The sequence below is a fragment of the Phoenix dactylifera genome, chromosome 1, assembly GCF_009389715.1.
Source record: "Phoenix dactylifera cultivar Barhee BC4 chromosome 1, palm_55x_up_171113_PBpolish2nd_filt_p, whole genome shotgun sequence".
In the NCBI taxonomy this organism is placed as follows: domain Eukaryota; kingdom Viridiplantae; phylum Streptophyta; class Magnoliopsida; order Arecales; family Arecaceae; genus Phoenix; species Phoenix dactylifera.
In genome coordinates, this window is record NC_052392.1 from 39718758 (window position 1) to 39734594 (window position 15837).

Below are 15837 nucleotides of genomic sequence, written 5' to 3' on the forward strand. Positions count from 1 at the left end.
TTAAATATGTTGGAAAATATAATCATTCTGATTCTTATTCCAATCCATCCCGTTTTAATTCTAATTGGAACCAAACACACTTTAGATGTCTTTTAAGCCGTTGGACTTTTAGTTCGGCATTATATATAGGTTACACAGTGTGAGTCTTTGCAGGCTTTACCTATCAAAGCCGCATGCTATGTTGATTTTAAGCATACATAGTTCGGCATTAAATGCTGTGTATCATGGTGTTTGTGTGGGCTTCACTTATCAAAGATGCATGGTTGATCTTAGGCATACATAGTTTGGCATTATATCTTACATATCATGGTGTTTGTGTGGGCTTTACCTATCAAAGCTGCATGTTAAAGCAAACATATATAGTTTGGCATTATATATTAGTGTGGGTTTTACCCAAAAAGAAACTAGAATTTTCAAATATTGCCTGAAAAGTTGAAAATAGTAAAGGCTATTATGCTTGTATATAAGATTCATCAAATCGATACCGAAGATCGTATCAGCTGGTAATCAATTTAGTACAGTAGAGATCCATATCGTGTTGTTTCAGGATATACTAAAACAAGGGGAGCCAGACGAAAAAGGGGAGAGAGAAAAGGAGAGAGATGAAAAGAGAGAGAGAGGATGAAATAGAGAGGAGGGAGAGAGAGGGAGGGAGGGGGAGAGAGAGGTTTGAGCCATCGTGGAGGAGCTTCAAGAGCTCTAAACCCAATAAGGAGGACTAAGAGAGTGGGGGGAGAGAGAGAGGCCAGGGGAGCGAGAGGTTCGAGCCATTATAGAGGAGTCAAGAGCTCCAGATCCGGCGACGAGTACCTTGTTTTGGGGGGGGGGGGGGAATCATCAACTTGATGAGGACGTGGCTTAGGGATTCGAAATCAAGTGAAGCTGAGAGGAGATGATTCTAACCGAGGAGGAGCAAAGGCATTATATATCGAACCAAGAACTTGAACCATTCCGATAATTGACTGGTCCGATCGTAGTATGCTCCAAACTGGTTAGTTCGACACAGTCTGCCTAACCTTGCTTGTGCATGCAGGAGAAAACCACTTATAAGTTCCAAGCGCCAGTTTTTACACTATGTAGAAATGATATATGAACATTATGAATATTCATAATTGTTGAAAAAATTATAAGCTAAATATATAGAATTTCACAATTGTTTGTTGAGACAATGAGCATTGCTTTGACTAGAATGTAATAGAAATCATGATTGATAATTTTGTTCATCAATCACCAATAACAACAATTACCTAACAAATAACATTGCAATAAAAGAATACTAAGAAAAAAATCCGTTCCTCAAATGATTTCTGCACTTATTTCTTACTCTCCTAACAACACTTACCTCTTAGGCAACAATCATAGACCATCATTGAATGTGTTTTAGCATCCATATTCAAAAACCATGTCATGCCTATTTATGAAAGCATAAGAAGTAGGAGGACTCATTTAAGATGGAGGACAAGCAAACTTGTATCGATTTATAATATATATAATGAAGAAATTAGTATATATATTATTTTTTATTTATTTATTAAGGGTTAAATAAATATATCACATTTTCTATTATCAAGCTATGCAGAATAGTACTATTTTATTTTTTTAACTATTCCACAGATTTTTTTAGAACCTTCCATATAACATTATTGTCACCTTATTATAATAGCTTGCTGCAAACAAAATAGTTATTCTCTAGGTTCAATAGTTTAACCACCTAACTAGTAACTACTAGGAAATTAGCTTGTCTTTTTTTTTCCCCTTTTTTTTCCGCGCGGGGGGCGCATTCAAGCAACCCTTATTGCCATTCAAGTTTTTTATAAACTAAGAATGTTTCTATGTTGATGGATCATTCCTTAGATATGGATTAGGAGGATCTTTAAACCTTCAAGGAAAAGATATGCTTACAAGCAACCCTTATCATGAACAGGCATAATGAAATTCATAATCTTCTCATAGTTAGTGCTATAAGATTTGTAATTGATATCAGCAAATTTAATCAGTCTATATGTAGCATCAACATGAACAAAATGCCAATGAAGGTAGTTGTGATTGGTAGATGGAATGTTGATTGTACATGTTGGATTTGCACAATATTGGAATTCAATTTCAGATGAATTACTATATTCCAAAAAATGCAGGAAGTATCTACAAACTATAAGATGATGATGTCATATATTCTTGCAGGTGGTGCTTTTTCTTTTTTTCCTCCATTTGTTTATCGATCTTCTCTCTTTGTACTTGTTTTCATGTCAATGTATATATATATATATATATATATATATATATATATATATATATATATATATATATATATATATATATATATATATATATATATATATATATATATATATATATATATATATATTTAGGAGCCTTTTTTTTAGTTTCTCTTTTGAAAATTTTGATTTTTTTTTTTTTTGCATTTTCTGATCTTCCGACAAATTGTTCCTAAAATCTGAACTTGTGACTCTAGGCTTACGCATATAAAGGAAAAAAGTATATATAGAGAGTTAATACATGAGCACGCCCCCAATAATCCAAATAAAGTCAGTACCGACCAAACCAAGGCCCTGGCCATACAAGATCATATTAGGACCACCTTTTTAATCACAAATATTTGTATATCTCATGAAAAAAGATTAAAAAATAAAAATTTTGTGGATGGCTATATGGATGCCAAAGCAATAGCAACATCTAGGACTTGTTAGATAATATTTAAATGGGCTATTCTAATGCTGACTTTTACAACCTCTGCCAATAAGAAGCTCCAATGATTCTACTCAAAGACTTCTTAAGATGGGAAACATATTTACACTCCATTCCAGCTTTTCAGGCAAAAATATTTGTTATGACAGTAGGTATAATATACCATATCGGTACCGAACTAATATGCAGTATAAGAAGTATACCGATGCTTGATATTTTAAATCAGTTTTCTATCATGTGCATGGATATTATAATAGAATAATATTATGCACGATTCGGTACCGTAACGATAAATTTTAGTTTACAAATTTATTTATTATATTTATTTTTATAAATTATACAAGTTTAAATAGTGGTACCATGTTTTTTGTTTTTTTTTTTTTAACGGCTCTAATCACGTGTTTCCCGGATTCCGCGATGCCAAGTATATTCCCTCACATGAGTCTGTGGCTCACCATATTAACTTGTATGCGCTCCGTTCACTTGTCCTATGCCGTGCCACTTAGACGGTAGATGTGATATCCCGCATAACAATTTCTATGAGACCATCTGGCCGCAATTATTACACTTCCCTTCTCGTCGGATGGCTTCAAGAATTATAAGCCTCCCGAGTTGAAAAGAGAGAAGGGAGAGACAGAGAGCGAGACGAGCCATGGCGACTTCGAGCGTCCCGAGGCTCCTCTCCCTCCTCCTCCTGCTCTCGGCCCTTTCGCTTTCCTTGGGGTCGTCCTCCATGGAGACGGTGGGGCAGAGGGAGTTGGATTACTTCGTGTTGTGCCTCCAATGGCCCGGCACCATCTGCAAGGATACCCACCACTGCTGTTCCTCCAATGGCTGTTGCCGGTACCCCTTTCTGTCTCCGATCCCCTCCCTTCTCTTCCGGCGTTCTTTTGATTCTCTTCGTGCTTCTTGTTTGATCTAATTCGGTCCGATTTGGAATTCTAACTGGGATTCTGATGATTTTTGAGAATTGGGCTTTTTTAGTTTTAGCAGGATTTGGTTTAGTTTTGTTTGATGTGATTCAGTAGGCAAAATTTCTTTTGTACTTGGAATAAATTGAATCTTTGACGGTCGATATGGTTGCTTCGATCCTTTATTTGAGATCATTTGATTTGCTCTAATAGGGTTCAAATTGCTAATCATGCGATTTCTGAAATGTCGTAATCCGGGTTCTTTGCTCCCAACTGTCTGCTTTTTGAAGGATTTATATGCAGTTTTGGGTGCTTAATTCGTTGTTCTTGACATGGAGCTTTATGGCAGCTTCTTTTCTTTATTTTTTTTTTTTTAAGATCTTGAAATGGATGCTCATTCTTGTTTTTTTTTTCTTATTATTTCTTGATATTTGTAGGTTACTTGTTTTTCTTATATTTTCTACGGGAAGACAGGAGGTGATAACTATGGAAGATATTATGGAAAAAATTGGAAATATAAAAAATAAAAAAAAAAAACTTGCAATAACAATAGAATTAGGTTTAGAGGAATAATTAGCTAATAAAGATTCATAAAGCCAACATTTTATAGTTGGCACAAGGCTTGATGGTTATGTATGGTTATGGTATCTTTTCTTCTCGTTCTGTCATATGCCTTAACCCTGTCCCATATTGGAGTCAACCATCTGACTTTATGAACTAAATCTTGTTAATTTCCCTTTTCCCACTAATTGAATAAGTTGTCCTTTTCTTCCCATCTCCTCCCTGATTGACTTGTTTGTTAGTTGATTGGTTCGCTGTTTTTATGATATAGGGCTCTTCTTTTTTCTTTTCTTTAATTATTTGATTTGGTTGTGTTTACAATAAATTAAGTTTGAATTGCTTTATATGGTTTTCTTGAGATTGTGTTGAGAGGGCCAATCTATAGTTTCTTCTTAATCTATGATTTATATGCAGTCTTGTGGTCGCTTTATTCTTTATCTGGAATTTTAACTTGTTTTTTTAATGTTTATTCTATAGGGGTATATATTGTTATTTTCATATGTGTAACTCTTCCCTGATTTTGCTTCATTAGATTCCCTTTGATCAGCTACTTACTTTCATTATAGGTAAAGTAGGAATTGTTGTCGCCAGTATTTTCTAATTAATTTCGTGTTTAGCTTTTTTCCCTCCACTTATTATTGTTTGTTCTTCTTGGTTAAACCTCCTTTTATGTTCTTTCTTTTTTCATTTCATCAATTCTAAGCATGCATCTTGTTTACGGATGTATTGCTTATCTTGCAGGGCTGGGATTTTGTGCCTTTTACTTTTTGCAAATTCATTCTTGTTGTAATTTTAAATATAACTTGTGTAATGAAGACGACATGTTCTGATCTTATCTTCCTTGTACTTTTGTAGGTCACAGCCTCTGACAGAATTTACAATTCGTAAGTTCTATGCTATTGAGTAGTATTTTAATTTTTTTGTGCAGTTGAGAAATTTGTGTCAAGGTCGGAGGAACCAGTACCGAGCATCGTATTGGTTTTCCGGCGGCCGGGGCTGTACTGACGAGGGCACGGTATTGTGAGAGAGAGGAAAAGAGAGAGAGAAGGGGGAGAAAGGGAGAGAGGTTGGTAGACGCCGGCGGAGGGGCAGCGGAGGTTGCGGCAAGCAAGGCCACGGCCGGTTCTCCTGTTTTGAACGAAACAGGGGTCCAGCCGCAGCTTAAAATTTTGTTTCGATTTGCCGACTTCACTTTAAAATTGCAAAATTTTTTAATTTTAGAATTTAAGTGAAGTCAACAAGCGATTCGCCAACTTCACTTAAAAATTTTGAAATTTTTTGAGGCATGGTCGGACTCTATTTCGTTCGAAACAGGAAAACTCGGCCTCGGCCTTGCCTGCCGCGGCCTCCCCCCCCGCGGCCCTCCACGGCCCTCCCTCTCACTCCCTCCCTCCCCCGCTTGCTCTCTCTTTCCTTCTCCTTTTCTAGCTCCGGCAACGAGTCTCGTTTCCATTGCCAGAACCGTACTAGTGAGCCACCAGAAAGCCTCGGGACGGCCGGAACCATCCGGTTCGCGACGGTTCCGCTGACCTTGATTTGTATTATGTGACCATGCTACATCTATGATATCATTATATGTTTCGAATCTCTATTCTTCTCAATTACTATGGAAAGAAGGGTGGGTTAGGGACAAATAAAATCCATTTTATTCATGTATAATTTATTGTATAACAAAGTTGCTCCCAATTGCTGTTTGTTTGAAGATAACTAAAGGAATAAAGTTCAGGAAATTGATGAGTGGCAGCAACATGTTGATTTATAGTCTTTGTGAAGGGCAAAAATTCATGTGTGATCTATCGCACTGTACCTCCATCCGTGTGACATGAACAAGAACTGCTAGTCTGTTAGTCTCTTCTTCAGACTACTTATGAATATTCATTTCAAATTTCAAATGATATTTGTACTCATAGCTAGCAAAAAGATTTGAATATGAATACAAATATCCACTCTTGCATGTCTACGAGGAATCATTCTATGAATTGAATTCTTTAACTGAATTGAACATTGCTGGATTCTCCTTTCATGCTTGTCAGAAACTCCTAGACTGATTAAGAGTTGTTCAAATTTACTGGACCGCAATATTTCCCTCACCTTGGACCAGATCCCCATTGGTTTAAGCAGGTTTCCTAGTCAAAGTCGGAATCATTGGAGTTGTCAAATAAACAGATAAGGAGACCCTGCCTCTTTATCCCTTATTCCTTTACCCTTTTTCCCTTTCTTTCTTTTTCTTTCATCTGGCTTAATGTTATTCTCTTTTGCACTAGCAAGACAAGTAAACAACAAAAAATGTAGCCAATTGTGTGGTGTTCATCATATTGACATGTTCCAACTTCCAAGTTTGACAGTAGGTTTTTTTTTTCTAAAAGTTCTTCTGAATTGCTTGAATGTATCAAGACTTCCACAAAATTATTAAAAAAAAACTTATCCGCCATTGGATTTGGTCGACAAATGAATGGGAACATTTTGGTCCTCACAACCAGAAAAATACAGTCTGCTGCTGAGTAGTTGCAAAGAATTAGACTTGTAACAAGGAGCTGAGGGCAGGTGTCATATGACCTGGAACCTAGTAGGATGAGGATGACACTTCAAGTTCACCTAAAGGGAAAAAGAAATCGTAATGTTCTGATCTCTAAATTATGGAATAGCATCTTAGAAATATAAGTCAATTTGAAACAATTGATCTAATAAAAATAATCTTTTTTTCAGAAAAACAGATGCACAAAAGGAAACAAGGGGAAAAATCTTCTTTAATGTCCCACACTCCTATTCCATCTTGTGCTCGGACATTGATATTATTTTTATGATCTTAAAAACTAAGTCAGAAGTTCCATTTTGATTTTTGTGGGGCTTGAAATGGGTGATCTCATACCTTAGATAATATGTGCATCTAAAAATAAGCAGCAGAATTAGGAGACATGAACTTTGCAATTTTCTTGGTATTCTATGTAGAAAAAATTGTCTCTTTCTTAATGTCCTGGTGGAACTAAAATATATTCAGAGAAGATAACTCCATCTAAATGTACATTGTAACACTGAAGATCATTATATTGTTGCTCATGATTAAGAAAGTTTTAGTATCTTGAAACTCTGGATTTAAGACTCTACTGTAAACCTTTTATAACAGATGGTCTCTGGCCAAATTACAATGATGGAAGCTGGCCAGCATGCTGCAGTCACACTGATTTTGATATAAAAAAGGTGCAGAAATCACTGTTTCCTCAGAATATATTTATATAGACATACACATGCATATATATCTTAATATCTTTTCCCTTGGCGACAAATTAAATCAAATAAATTTCTTTCTGACACTTTGGTGAGTATATCTGCATGCAGGTTTCATCTTTAGTACCAGAACTTGAGAAGTACTGGCCATCCTTGTACTGCAGCACTCCCTCTCTTTGCTTTGGTGGAAGAGGACTGTTTTGGGCACATGAGGTAGCAACAATTTCCTAATTACTTCCAAATATATTCACTCCGGTACATATAACTTACAAACTTTTGTTGTTTTAATGCATGTGTTGATTGGTTTGGACCTGGACAGTGGGGTAACTTGTCCTCTTAACCTTCCTTATGCGGTGGAGTAGAATACTGACCTTTAAAATAAATTTTGCATTATTTTCTTTAGAAGAAATCAATAAAGTTCTGTGAATATTTTGCCATTTATAAGTTCATGAAAATATAACTAAATTCAGAGGGTTTTGATATCCTTTCCTATTTCTTAGAAGGTTTCAAATGCTGGCCTCACGTATCATGCCGAGACAGTGCTGACACCTAGCATGAGTCAGCATGGCTCCAATTTATTCATTAATCAAAAAGAGTACTGTATTCTTTTTAATTATTTTTTTAGTTCAGCATGGTGTGGCAAATCTGCCAGATGTCACAATATGTGCAGGGTGGCTATCATATCCTCCAGCACTGGCACTTAAGTCCTTGATTTCTTATCCACCAGAAAATATAAAATTGTAATTACTGAACATACAATTAACTACTCATTGAAAAAAGAAAAGAAAGGAAATGATGTGCAAAAAAGAAATCTACACTTAGCTGGTACATATTGAAACAATGGTTTATCCATCCAGGTTTTAAATACTAATATTCACAAGGCACACATATAAAATAGAAAAGCCATGATGCAGAGTTCCTTCTCAGGCATCTCCAAGCTGTGATTTACAGCTGTTCGCCATTGCCTGTCTTTTTAAAAAAGTAAGAGTCATGTTTTAAACCTGTAGTAAGGATTAGCTAAAAGGAAGAAGAAACTGAAACCTACAGTTCATTTTCAAAAATTATAGATGTCGCCAGTTTTGATTACCAGAACAAGGAATGTTTGATGCATAGATATGGACAGAAAAACACCAGAAAGAAAAAAGGAAAGAAAAAACCAGGAAATACATGGAACATGTTTTGGGTTTCCATTGGACTTCTGATCCTAAATCTAGTAAATATTCCTTTTCCAATTAATATTTAAAAGTTAGAGCTGTATGACGGGGATCAATTGTTAGTTGTTATGGTTGCTCTCTTCTATTATATATGCAGCATTCATTCTTCACTGTGTTTGATGCTTGCAGAAAAGCATGGGACATGTTCCTACCCAGTAATACAGGATGAGTATGATTACTTCTCCACGGTCCTTGATCTGTACTCCAAATACAATGTTACGGTTAGTGTTGGGGCTTTGGCACATTATATCTACTTCAATAGATCTCCTTATGTTTCCTTTATATTTCTACTACTGCCTTGCTCAGTCTAAGTCTATGATCATGTTAGTCACCTTTTCCTCAATTTCAGATTTTTCTACAGTTCAAAATGATGAAACTCAACTTCTTGTTTAACAAGTAAATATACAGGTCATATGTTATCATCTGATAGTTGAAAGCTATTGCAGTCAACTCTCTTCAAGAAATTAATTATGCGGTATTCATTTGACTGTTATGTGTTCTAATATTTATGAAACTTTTCCTATTCTGGCCAGATCTTTTCCAGATAGCTTGAGCTAGGAAATCTAAATTTTTATGTCCAGCGAAAGCTGAACTGTTGAATGTTGGAAACCTGATCTTGTACTGACAAGCAGTATTCCATGGAAGAAAATATTGAATACAAGATGATTTGAAATGCATTTATCATTACAATTCAACAAATCATACCATTCACCAGGTTTTAATCTTTCTGCAGTGTTCTTTGTGCATTAGAAATCACAGGAAATAGTAGAACAAGCAGTTTGCTATAGTAATGATAGCAATATTATGCAACCACATAGGTAGAAGCAAATCTTACTGGCCAAATAAGGTGCATCTTAGAACTAAGTAGAAGCAAACCTTATAATTAATAATTTAACTACACTGTCCTTTGATGCATCCATTTCAGAGTATTATCAAGGTACTCTGCATGGTATCTGCAAACTTGAGTTATCATGCTTCCATTTTGCTTAACAGTTTGTTGTGGTTGCAGAGAATTTTGAGCAGTGCAGGTATCTTAGCTAGTAATGGTGACAGATATCCATTGGGAGATGTTATTTCCACCATTAAGAATGCCTTTGGGGCGTCACCCTTAGTGGTTTGCAGTCATGGTTCTGTGGAGGAACTTAGGTTGTGCTTCTACAAGGATTTTAAGGTCAGCCATAACTTTCCACCCACAATTTCCTTCCAGTTGCCTTACTATGCGGGAATATCTTGTTTATACAACTCACCCATGACACACACATTTATCTGTCTACAGGCACATGGTTGGGTTATTCACTTATTGATTGTGATTCAAGAATTTAGCTTGCTAGTCAGGGTCAGCTGTCTGCCATATCATTGTTTTAGTTTAAGAAATTCCACATAGCATACTCAGAAATTTGCATAGACGGAAACTACATTCATATTCCTGTAAAGTTGAAGGTAAACAGGAAAGCTGTAAATCTAGAGACTCAGGTCATTTCTAATTGCAACTTGCAAAGCACTGTCACAAGTCACAACTGATTAGTATTTTAGCATATATCATAAAAATCCAATGTTACAATCAGGATAAACATCAACCACTCTTTTGATCATAGACGGACCAGATCAAACAACCGTAGTAGGTGGATAAGCGGTTGTTCCTAGTTGATAGGGGCAGGTACCTATTAAAGGTATTAGTATTTTAGTAATGTAATTCAAAAGCATGCCCTAATCTTCAATTTTTGTCCATCTAGATCCTGTCGCCATCATAATGACCACAATCCTCTCCTCCCCTATCTCTATCCATCCTCCATCTCTCTCTGGTGTCAGCTTCAGCTACCATCACTACCTTCTTAGTTGCTCTTCCCCCCTAACGACACCCAGCTTTGTTATTGTTGTTCTTACTGTTGGGTTGTGGCTGGCAGTAGGACCTTCATCTGCTCCATTGGTGGTCACTTTTCCCTCTTCTCCACCTCTCTTTACCTTCAATGTTTCTTAGCTGCCACTTGACTCCACCCCGCTATTGCAGTTGGTCTGCTTTCGATCTCCCAACTAATATCCTTTGCATCTTTGGCCTTATTGTTCTGTGGCACTGTTTCTCTTAAGATTGTGGCTTGCTGCTGCTTCTTAGATTGTGGCTTGCCTTATTGTTCCATATGCCATTTGCCTTCTTAGCCTGGCAACTGAGGTTCCCACCTTTTTGTTGGAAAGGTGATTGTCTAAGAAGTCATTTTTTTGTGTTATTTTCTCCGTACAAAATCATTTTTTGTCTTATTTTTTTGGTACAGAATCTTTTTTTTTTCTTTAACAAATTTATTGATGTCTTATTGGGTTGTTTAAGTCAGATGTGCAATCTTCAGACATAAAATTACTTTAGAGGCTACTACCTTTAGGTTTTTGATATGAGCTTTTGAGATCAGCAAGGGTTCCAGCTAATTAGGTGTTTGGGATTGCATTGTCCAAATCATATATATTATAGAGTTTGCTCATTTGTTATGATGCTGCAGGTGTACAAGGCCTTAACTTAATTGCATTGTGTCTGCCTTTTTTCAGCCTCGCGATTGCATAATGGGATCTGACATCATAGATGATGCATCATACTTACGAAGCTCTTGTCCTAGATATATCAGTTTACCTACATACGCTCCACTCGGTGAGTTTTTCAATTTATACATCGTTGAATCAGTTTAGAGGAAGGAGTTGCTCCTCCCAATCATGCTTACTGAGGACACTCAGGTTACTTTCTTGTCACTATAGCGCTAAATTTACAGCTCGTACTCACTCTGTGCTCTTTTTTTGTTTTTTTGTGCAATGTCAGTTCTTGGTGATGCCAGTGGAGCAATGTCTTGGTCAACTGACCACTAAGACCCCGAGGCCTCCCTAGTGTTTTAGGGATAATCATGCCGCAAGATCCTTGTACGAAATTGAAGCTGAGCAAGACATCATGATAGGAGTGAAACATTGTCAACCAAATTACTTGGCCATCCAAGAATTTAATATGGGCTGGTTATCTTCATCGGTGTAGAATGCAAACATGTCATTCAAATATGCGAATGTAATATATCCATACATGGTCCTGAACCTTTCAGGTTATCTTCCTTTCCAGTTTTAGCTGTTTTAGAGGCCGATTGTGATAATTGATCATCCATCCTTGCCGACTGGCTTCTGAACTAAGATTCTTATGAATAATTTGTTAGTTGTATTGTTTTAAAATCCTTCTTAGTTGGGAATTGGTAAAATGCATGTAAAATACAAAAAGGTTCAGGAATGGAAGCTCAGGCAAAAGTTCTCGAGGATGCCTTGAAGCTGAGGTAAAGGAATGGAAACCCTGCAGTTTTGCAGAGTGCAAGATGGTTATCCACATGTTATCTGGCCAAAAGATGTTAAAAATCAAATGATAATGCTTTCGACATAATTTTCAAGATAATGCGACATATATGAAAGATGATTAAAGTGGAAAAACATAATGGAAGTTACATGGATGGGGAAGCAAGCTGATTTCCCCATCCCCAGAATGAAGGATCGTGGAAATCAACTATGAGATAGGGGTTGGATGCTGACTAGTGCCTCTCCATCTCCAACTTTTCCCTCCATTCCCCACCTGAAAAGTTCAAAAGCTAGAACATACACAGACCTTAGACCGTAATTAGGCTGTCCCAACAGGCCAAACAGTACCTAGCTGCAGCATTCAGTTCATGTTACCTACGATTTTAGCAGTCAACAAGAAAATTATGGACAAGTTTAGACATTTATAAGCATGAAATGGACAATTTGGTTGCAATGTTTGATATTCAGAAGCCTGTGTATTATTTCACCAAACTCCTCACTGTACAATCTGAGCGAACAAGCATAATTGTTTTAAGAGATTTTTTTTTAAAAAAAAAAACATCTTGAAAATGCACACAGTAGCTTGCAATGCATGAACGTTGCTTTCCATCTGAAAGCATGCCAAATTCAGTTATTTGTGATACAGTCAAATAATTGTTCAGCCCTTAATCTTATCGATGGACTGGCTGATGAGACCGCATCTGTGATTGTCATGCAATCTAAGTCCATACGGTTGACTGCCTCTTAATATGCATACCTCCTGTATGACAAGTTTCTTGACCACCTTATGGCATGAAATCTTTATTTCGACACATGGATGTAGGATCAGTTGATGACAGATTCTCGACATGTTTCTCCTGCATGATAAGTTTGAGTGCATCGAAAGCTGGTTCCCTTCTATTAATGGAGGTCTCATGATAGCTGTACAGCCCTGTGATCAAATTGAACGTGGGAACATGACAATTATATCATTCTGTGGTGCTTATCACAAAGAAATGGAGAAATGAATAAATATAGAAACACGCACATATGAACTCGTGCATAAGTACATGCGTGTTTCATCCTCTGAAACAACCGAGTTGCGGCAAGCCGCCTGTTTTTCTAAGATGAATAGATCTTGCCCAACTTCTGTGCAATCTTGATAAGCAAGAATTACCTGAATCACGAACAAATCAAAATGGAGGAGCAACTTCTGCAGGATCAATCCATGATGGTCTCTTTGCGTTATAGTAGAAATGTGCAATCATTTGCACCAATTCATCTGCCGTTCTGAGTTCTGCAAGTCCAAAAGCCAGGCAATGGATAAGGGTCACAACATTTTTTTAGCTAAGATGGTTTCCAATAACATGTTCACACCTTTCTCCCTGTACAAAATCCTGTTTCCCTTTACGAATAATAGTTGTGGGCATTCTTTGACTTTAAGAGCATAAGCTAAGTCTGTCTCGATATTAATATCAATCTTGACCGTCTGTAGCACATAACCCAAGACATCATGATTTAACAAAATTAAACATGATAATGTCAGGAAAGCATACAGTCAATTCAAATTTCAGAAATAGAAGGATTGTGTAGAAGCACATCCCGGAAACTCCGACAAAAATAAAGGACACGTGAGGAATAATAGGATTAACATTTCAGCAACTTTAAAGGAAAAGGTGGCATACTCTAGGAGGCAGTCGATCTTTAGCATTCCAGTATACCTTGGCCGCCTTCTCCAGCTCCTTCAAGAGCTTCCAGTTATCAGCTGCCCTATGATGGAGCAGAAAAATTAACAAGAAAGTGGAATTCATTTAGCTAGTTCTGCAAGTAATTAAATAGCAAACTTAAGGCAAATATCCTCAATGTTGTTTCCCATGCCTAGCATTAATCACTTAAAATTTCACATAGATGGCAGCTTGGGACTCGAAAAAGTATGAAGTGAGTGTGGAGGTCAATTTACCTATATGGTCAGCTAGGCTGGTTATTTATTCGTAGTTTTTAAATGACATATTTCTGGAAGCATCTTTGCTTTTTGTTGTTCTTACACATATCCTTGACACGTAATCTTGTACAACTTGAAATCATTGCCAATATTGTTCTACTTGGAACTCCATTCTTATGTTTCGTAAAGTTGTACCAACATTGCCAAGCTATTAGATTTCAGAAGTAGGTAGATATATCAATTAGACCACTAATGATTAAAACATCCAGTGCTTCATTTCCAATTAAAACTCATTGTACTATAACGCATAAGAACTTGGCAATCAGAAGGTAAGAAATGGATCCGACCATCTTTGAGGTTTGGATCACCCTGTTTGTGGTTTCCACATTAATTCTTGGACGACATCTTTTTACATTCTTTTTTTTCCCACAAACCCCTCCTAGGATTCTGCTTAATATTTGATAATAAGTTCTTATAATTTTGACTTTTTGCATGCATAAACTAATAGTTGCATTAACCAAAAAAGAAAAAACACTAAAAAGGAATTTATGATTCTAACAATACCCACAGTTCAAAAAGATCCTCCACTTACCAAGGGCTTAGATCTTCACCAAACATGGCCAATACACATCAGTTTATTCTGTCCCAATTGACCACATTAGTGCAAGACCTACTTATTCCAGACACCTCAACAACCTGATGCATATACAATCAAAGACCTTATGTTCTCTCATAGACATTTCACTGCCATCTCAACAGATTGGGATTATCACACACACCATAAAGGTAGGCTTGCACCTCATCCACCCTCTTTCCAATTATATTTTGCTTATTTATATTCTGATCATAACTTTGTAACATGTCACCGTGCCCTCATCATAATGTTTCCTTCTTCCACATCCTAACATTTATCCAATAATTTGTAAAAGTCTCTTATCGATCCCAATTATAATTGTACTCTAATGATATAACAGTCCATTAGTGAAGCGACTTAAAACTCACATAAAGAACAAATGCACGGATCCAATACCTTCGGTAGCGCTCGAAGACTAGAACCACGAGAGGGCTCGGATGGAAGGCAAAGGTCTCCCACTCCAAGCAGTTGATCTCTTTCACCCACCCCTCATCCATCTCTCTCTCCCAATCGATTTCCACCCCATCGACGACCACATTCTTGATCGGATGCTTCTCAAAATATTCCGACGCCCGGATCCCCCACCCGATATCGGCATCCAAAGGCCAGTCTGGATCCTCCTCTTCCACCACCTCCTTCCCCCCGCCCTCCGAGCTCTCCTCCTCATCCTCTTCCATAGTTCTCTGCTTTAAGACCTCCTCTTTCCCCTCCAAGACCCCGGCGTCCTGCTCCCGGATCGAGGCGAAGGTCCGGTCGAGCCGGTCCCGGACGAAGTCCTCCACCGCCGCCGCCTCGCTCCGCCGGCCGCGCCTCGGCTTCTGTGGGATCGTCGACGGGAAGGCGTCGCCGGAGGCCGCGGTGGCGGTTCCTCCCGCCGGGGTCTTGGGCTTCGAACGCCGACCTTTTGGCTTCGTCGGGTTAGGGCTAGGTCTGGGGTCGGGATCGGAGTTCGAGTTAGGGCTCGGGTCGGGTGTGGCTGATGCTTTTAACGGGACGAAGGGTTTTGCGCGGCGGCGAGGGTTTCTTCGAGAGAAGGAGCGGGTAAAAGAGGAAGAGTCAGGGTTTGGGTAGTGGACGAAGAGAGGGAAGGAGGAGGGGCTGGCGGCGAAGAACTGGAAGAAGGGTTTGGGGAAGAGTGTTCGGATTTGGAGCGATGACATTTTCCCCCTCTCCCCGTCCCGTAGGAAGAAGACGGTGCACTTTGTACGAGTGGATAAGAAGGTATTCAAATAAACTTGGTGTATGTATATATATATATATATATAATCTTCAGCCTTTTTGCATGCCAATTACAAGGAATAAGATATTCGTAGCTCAATTGCATGACTTCGTTACAACTGACACATGGAGGTGGAGTTT

At 37.8% G+C, this 15837-nt stretch overlaps 2 protein-coding genes across 2 annotated transcripts; one reads left to right on the forward strand and one right to left on the reverse strand.

Annotated features, from left to right (window-relative positions):
• The first annotated feature begins 3281 nt into the window (after positions 1–3281).
• Positions 3282–11809, forward strand: LOC103706056 (ribonuclease 2). Its single transcript, XM_008790020.3, has 9 exons — positions 3282–3549; positions 5034–5062; positions 7303–7376; positions 7515–7616; positions 7723–7726; positions 8747–8838; positions 9627–9788; positions 11150–11249; positions 11415–11809. Exons 1-9 carry the CDS (start codon positions 3359–3361, stop codon positions 11459–11461), a joined length of 801 nt encoding a protein of 266 aa, XP_008788242.1. The 5' UTR covers positions 3282–3358; the 3' UTR covers positions 11462–11809.
• Positions 11810–12371: 562 nt separating this feature from the next.
• LOC103706055 (thioredoxin-like fold domain-containing protein MRL7 homolog, chloroplastic) lies at positions 12372–15706 on the reverse strand. The gene is made up of 5 exons (XM_008790019.2): positions 14875–15706; positions 13588–13672; positions 13280–13391; positions 13080–13199; positions 12372–12854 (listed from the first exon to the last, which is right to left on the reverse strand). Exons 1-4 carry the CDS (start codon positions 15636–15638, stop codon positions 13096–13098), a joined length of 1065 nt encoding a protein of 354 aa, XP_008788241.1. The 5' UTR covers positions 15639–15706; the 3' UTR covers positions 12372–12854; positions 13080–13095.
• Between the last annotated feature and the right edge of the window lie 131 nt (positions 15707–15837).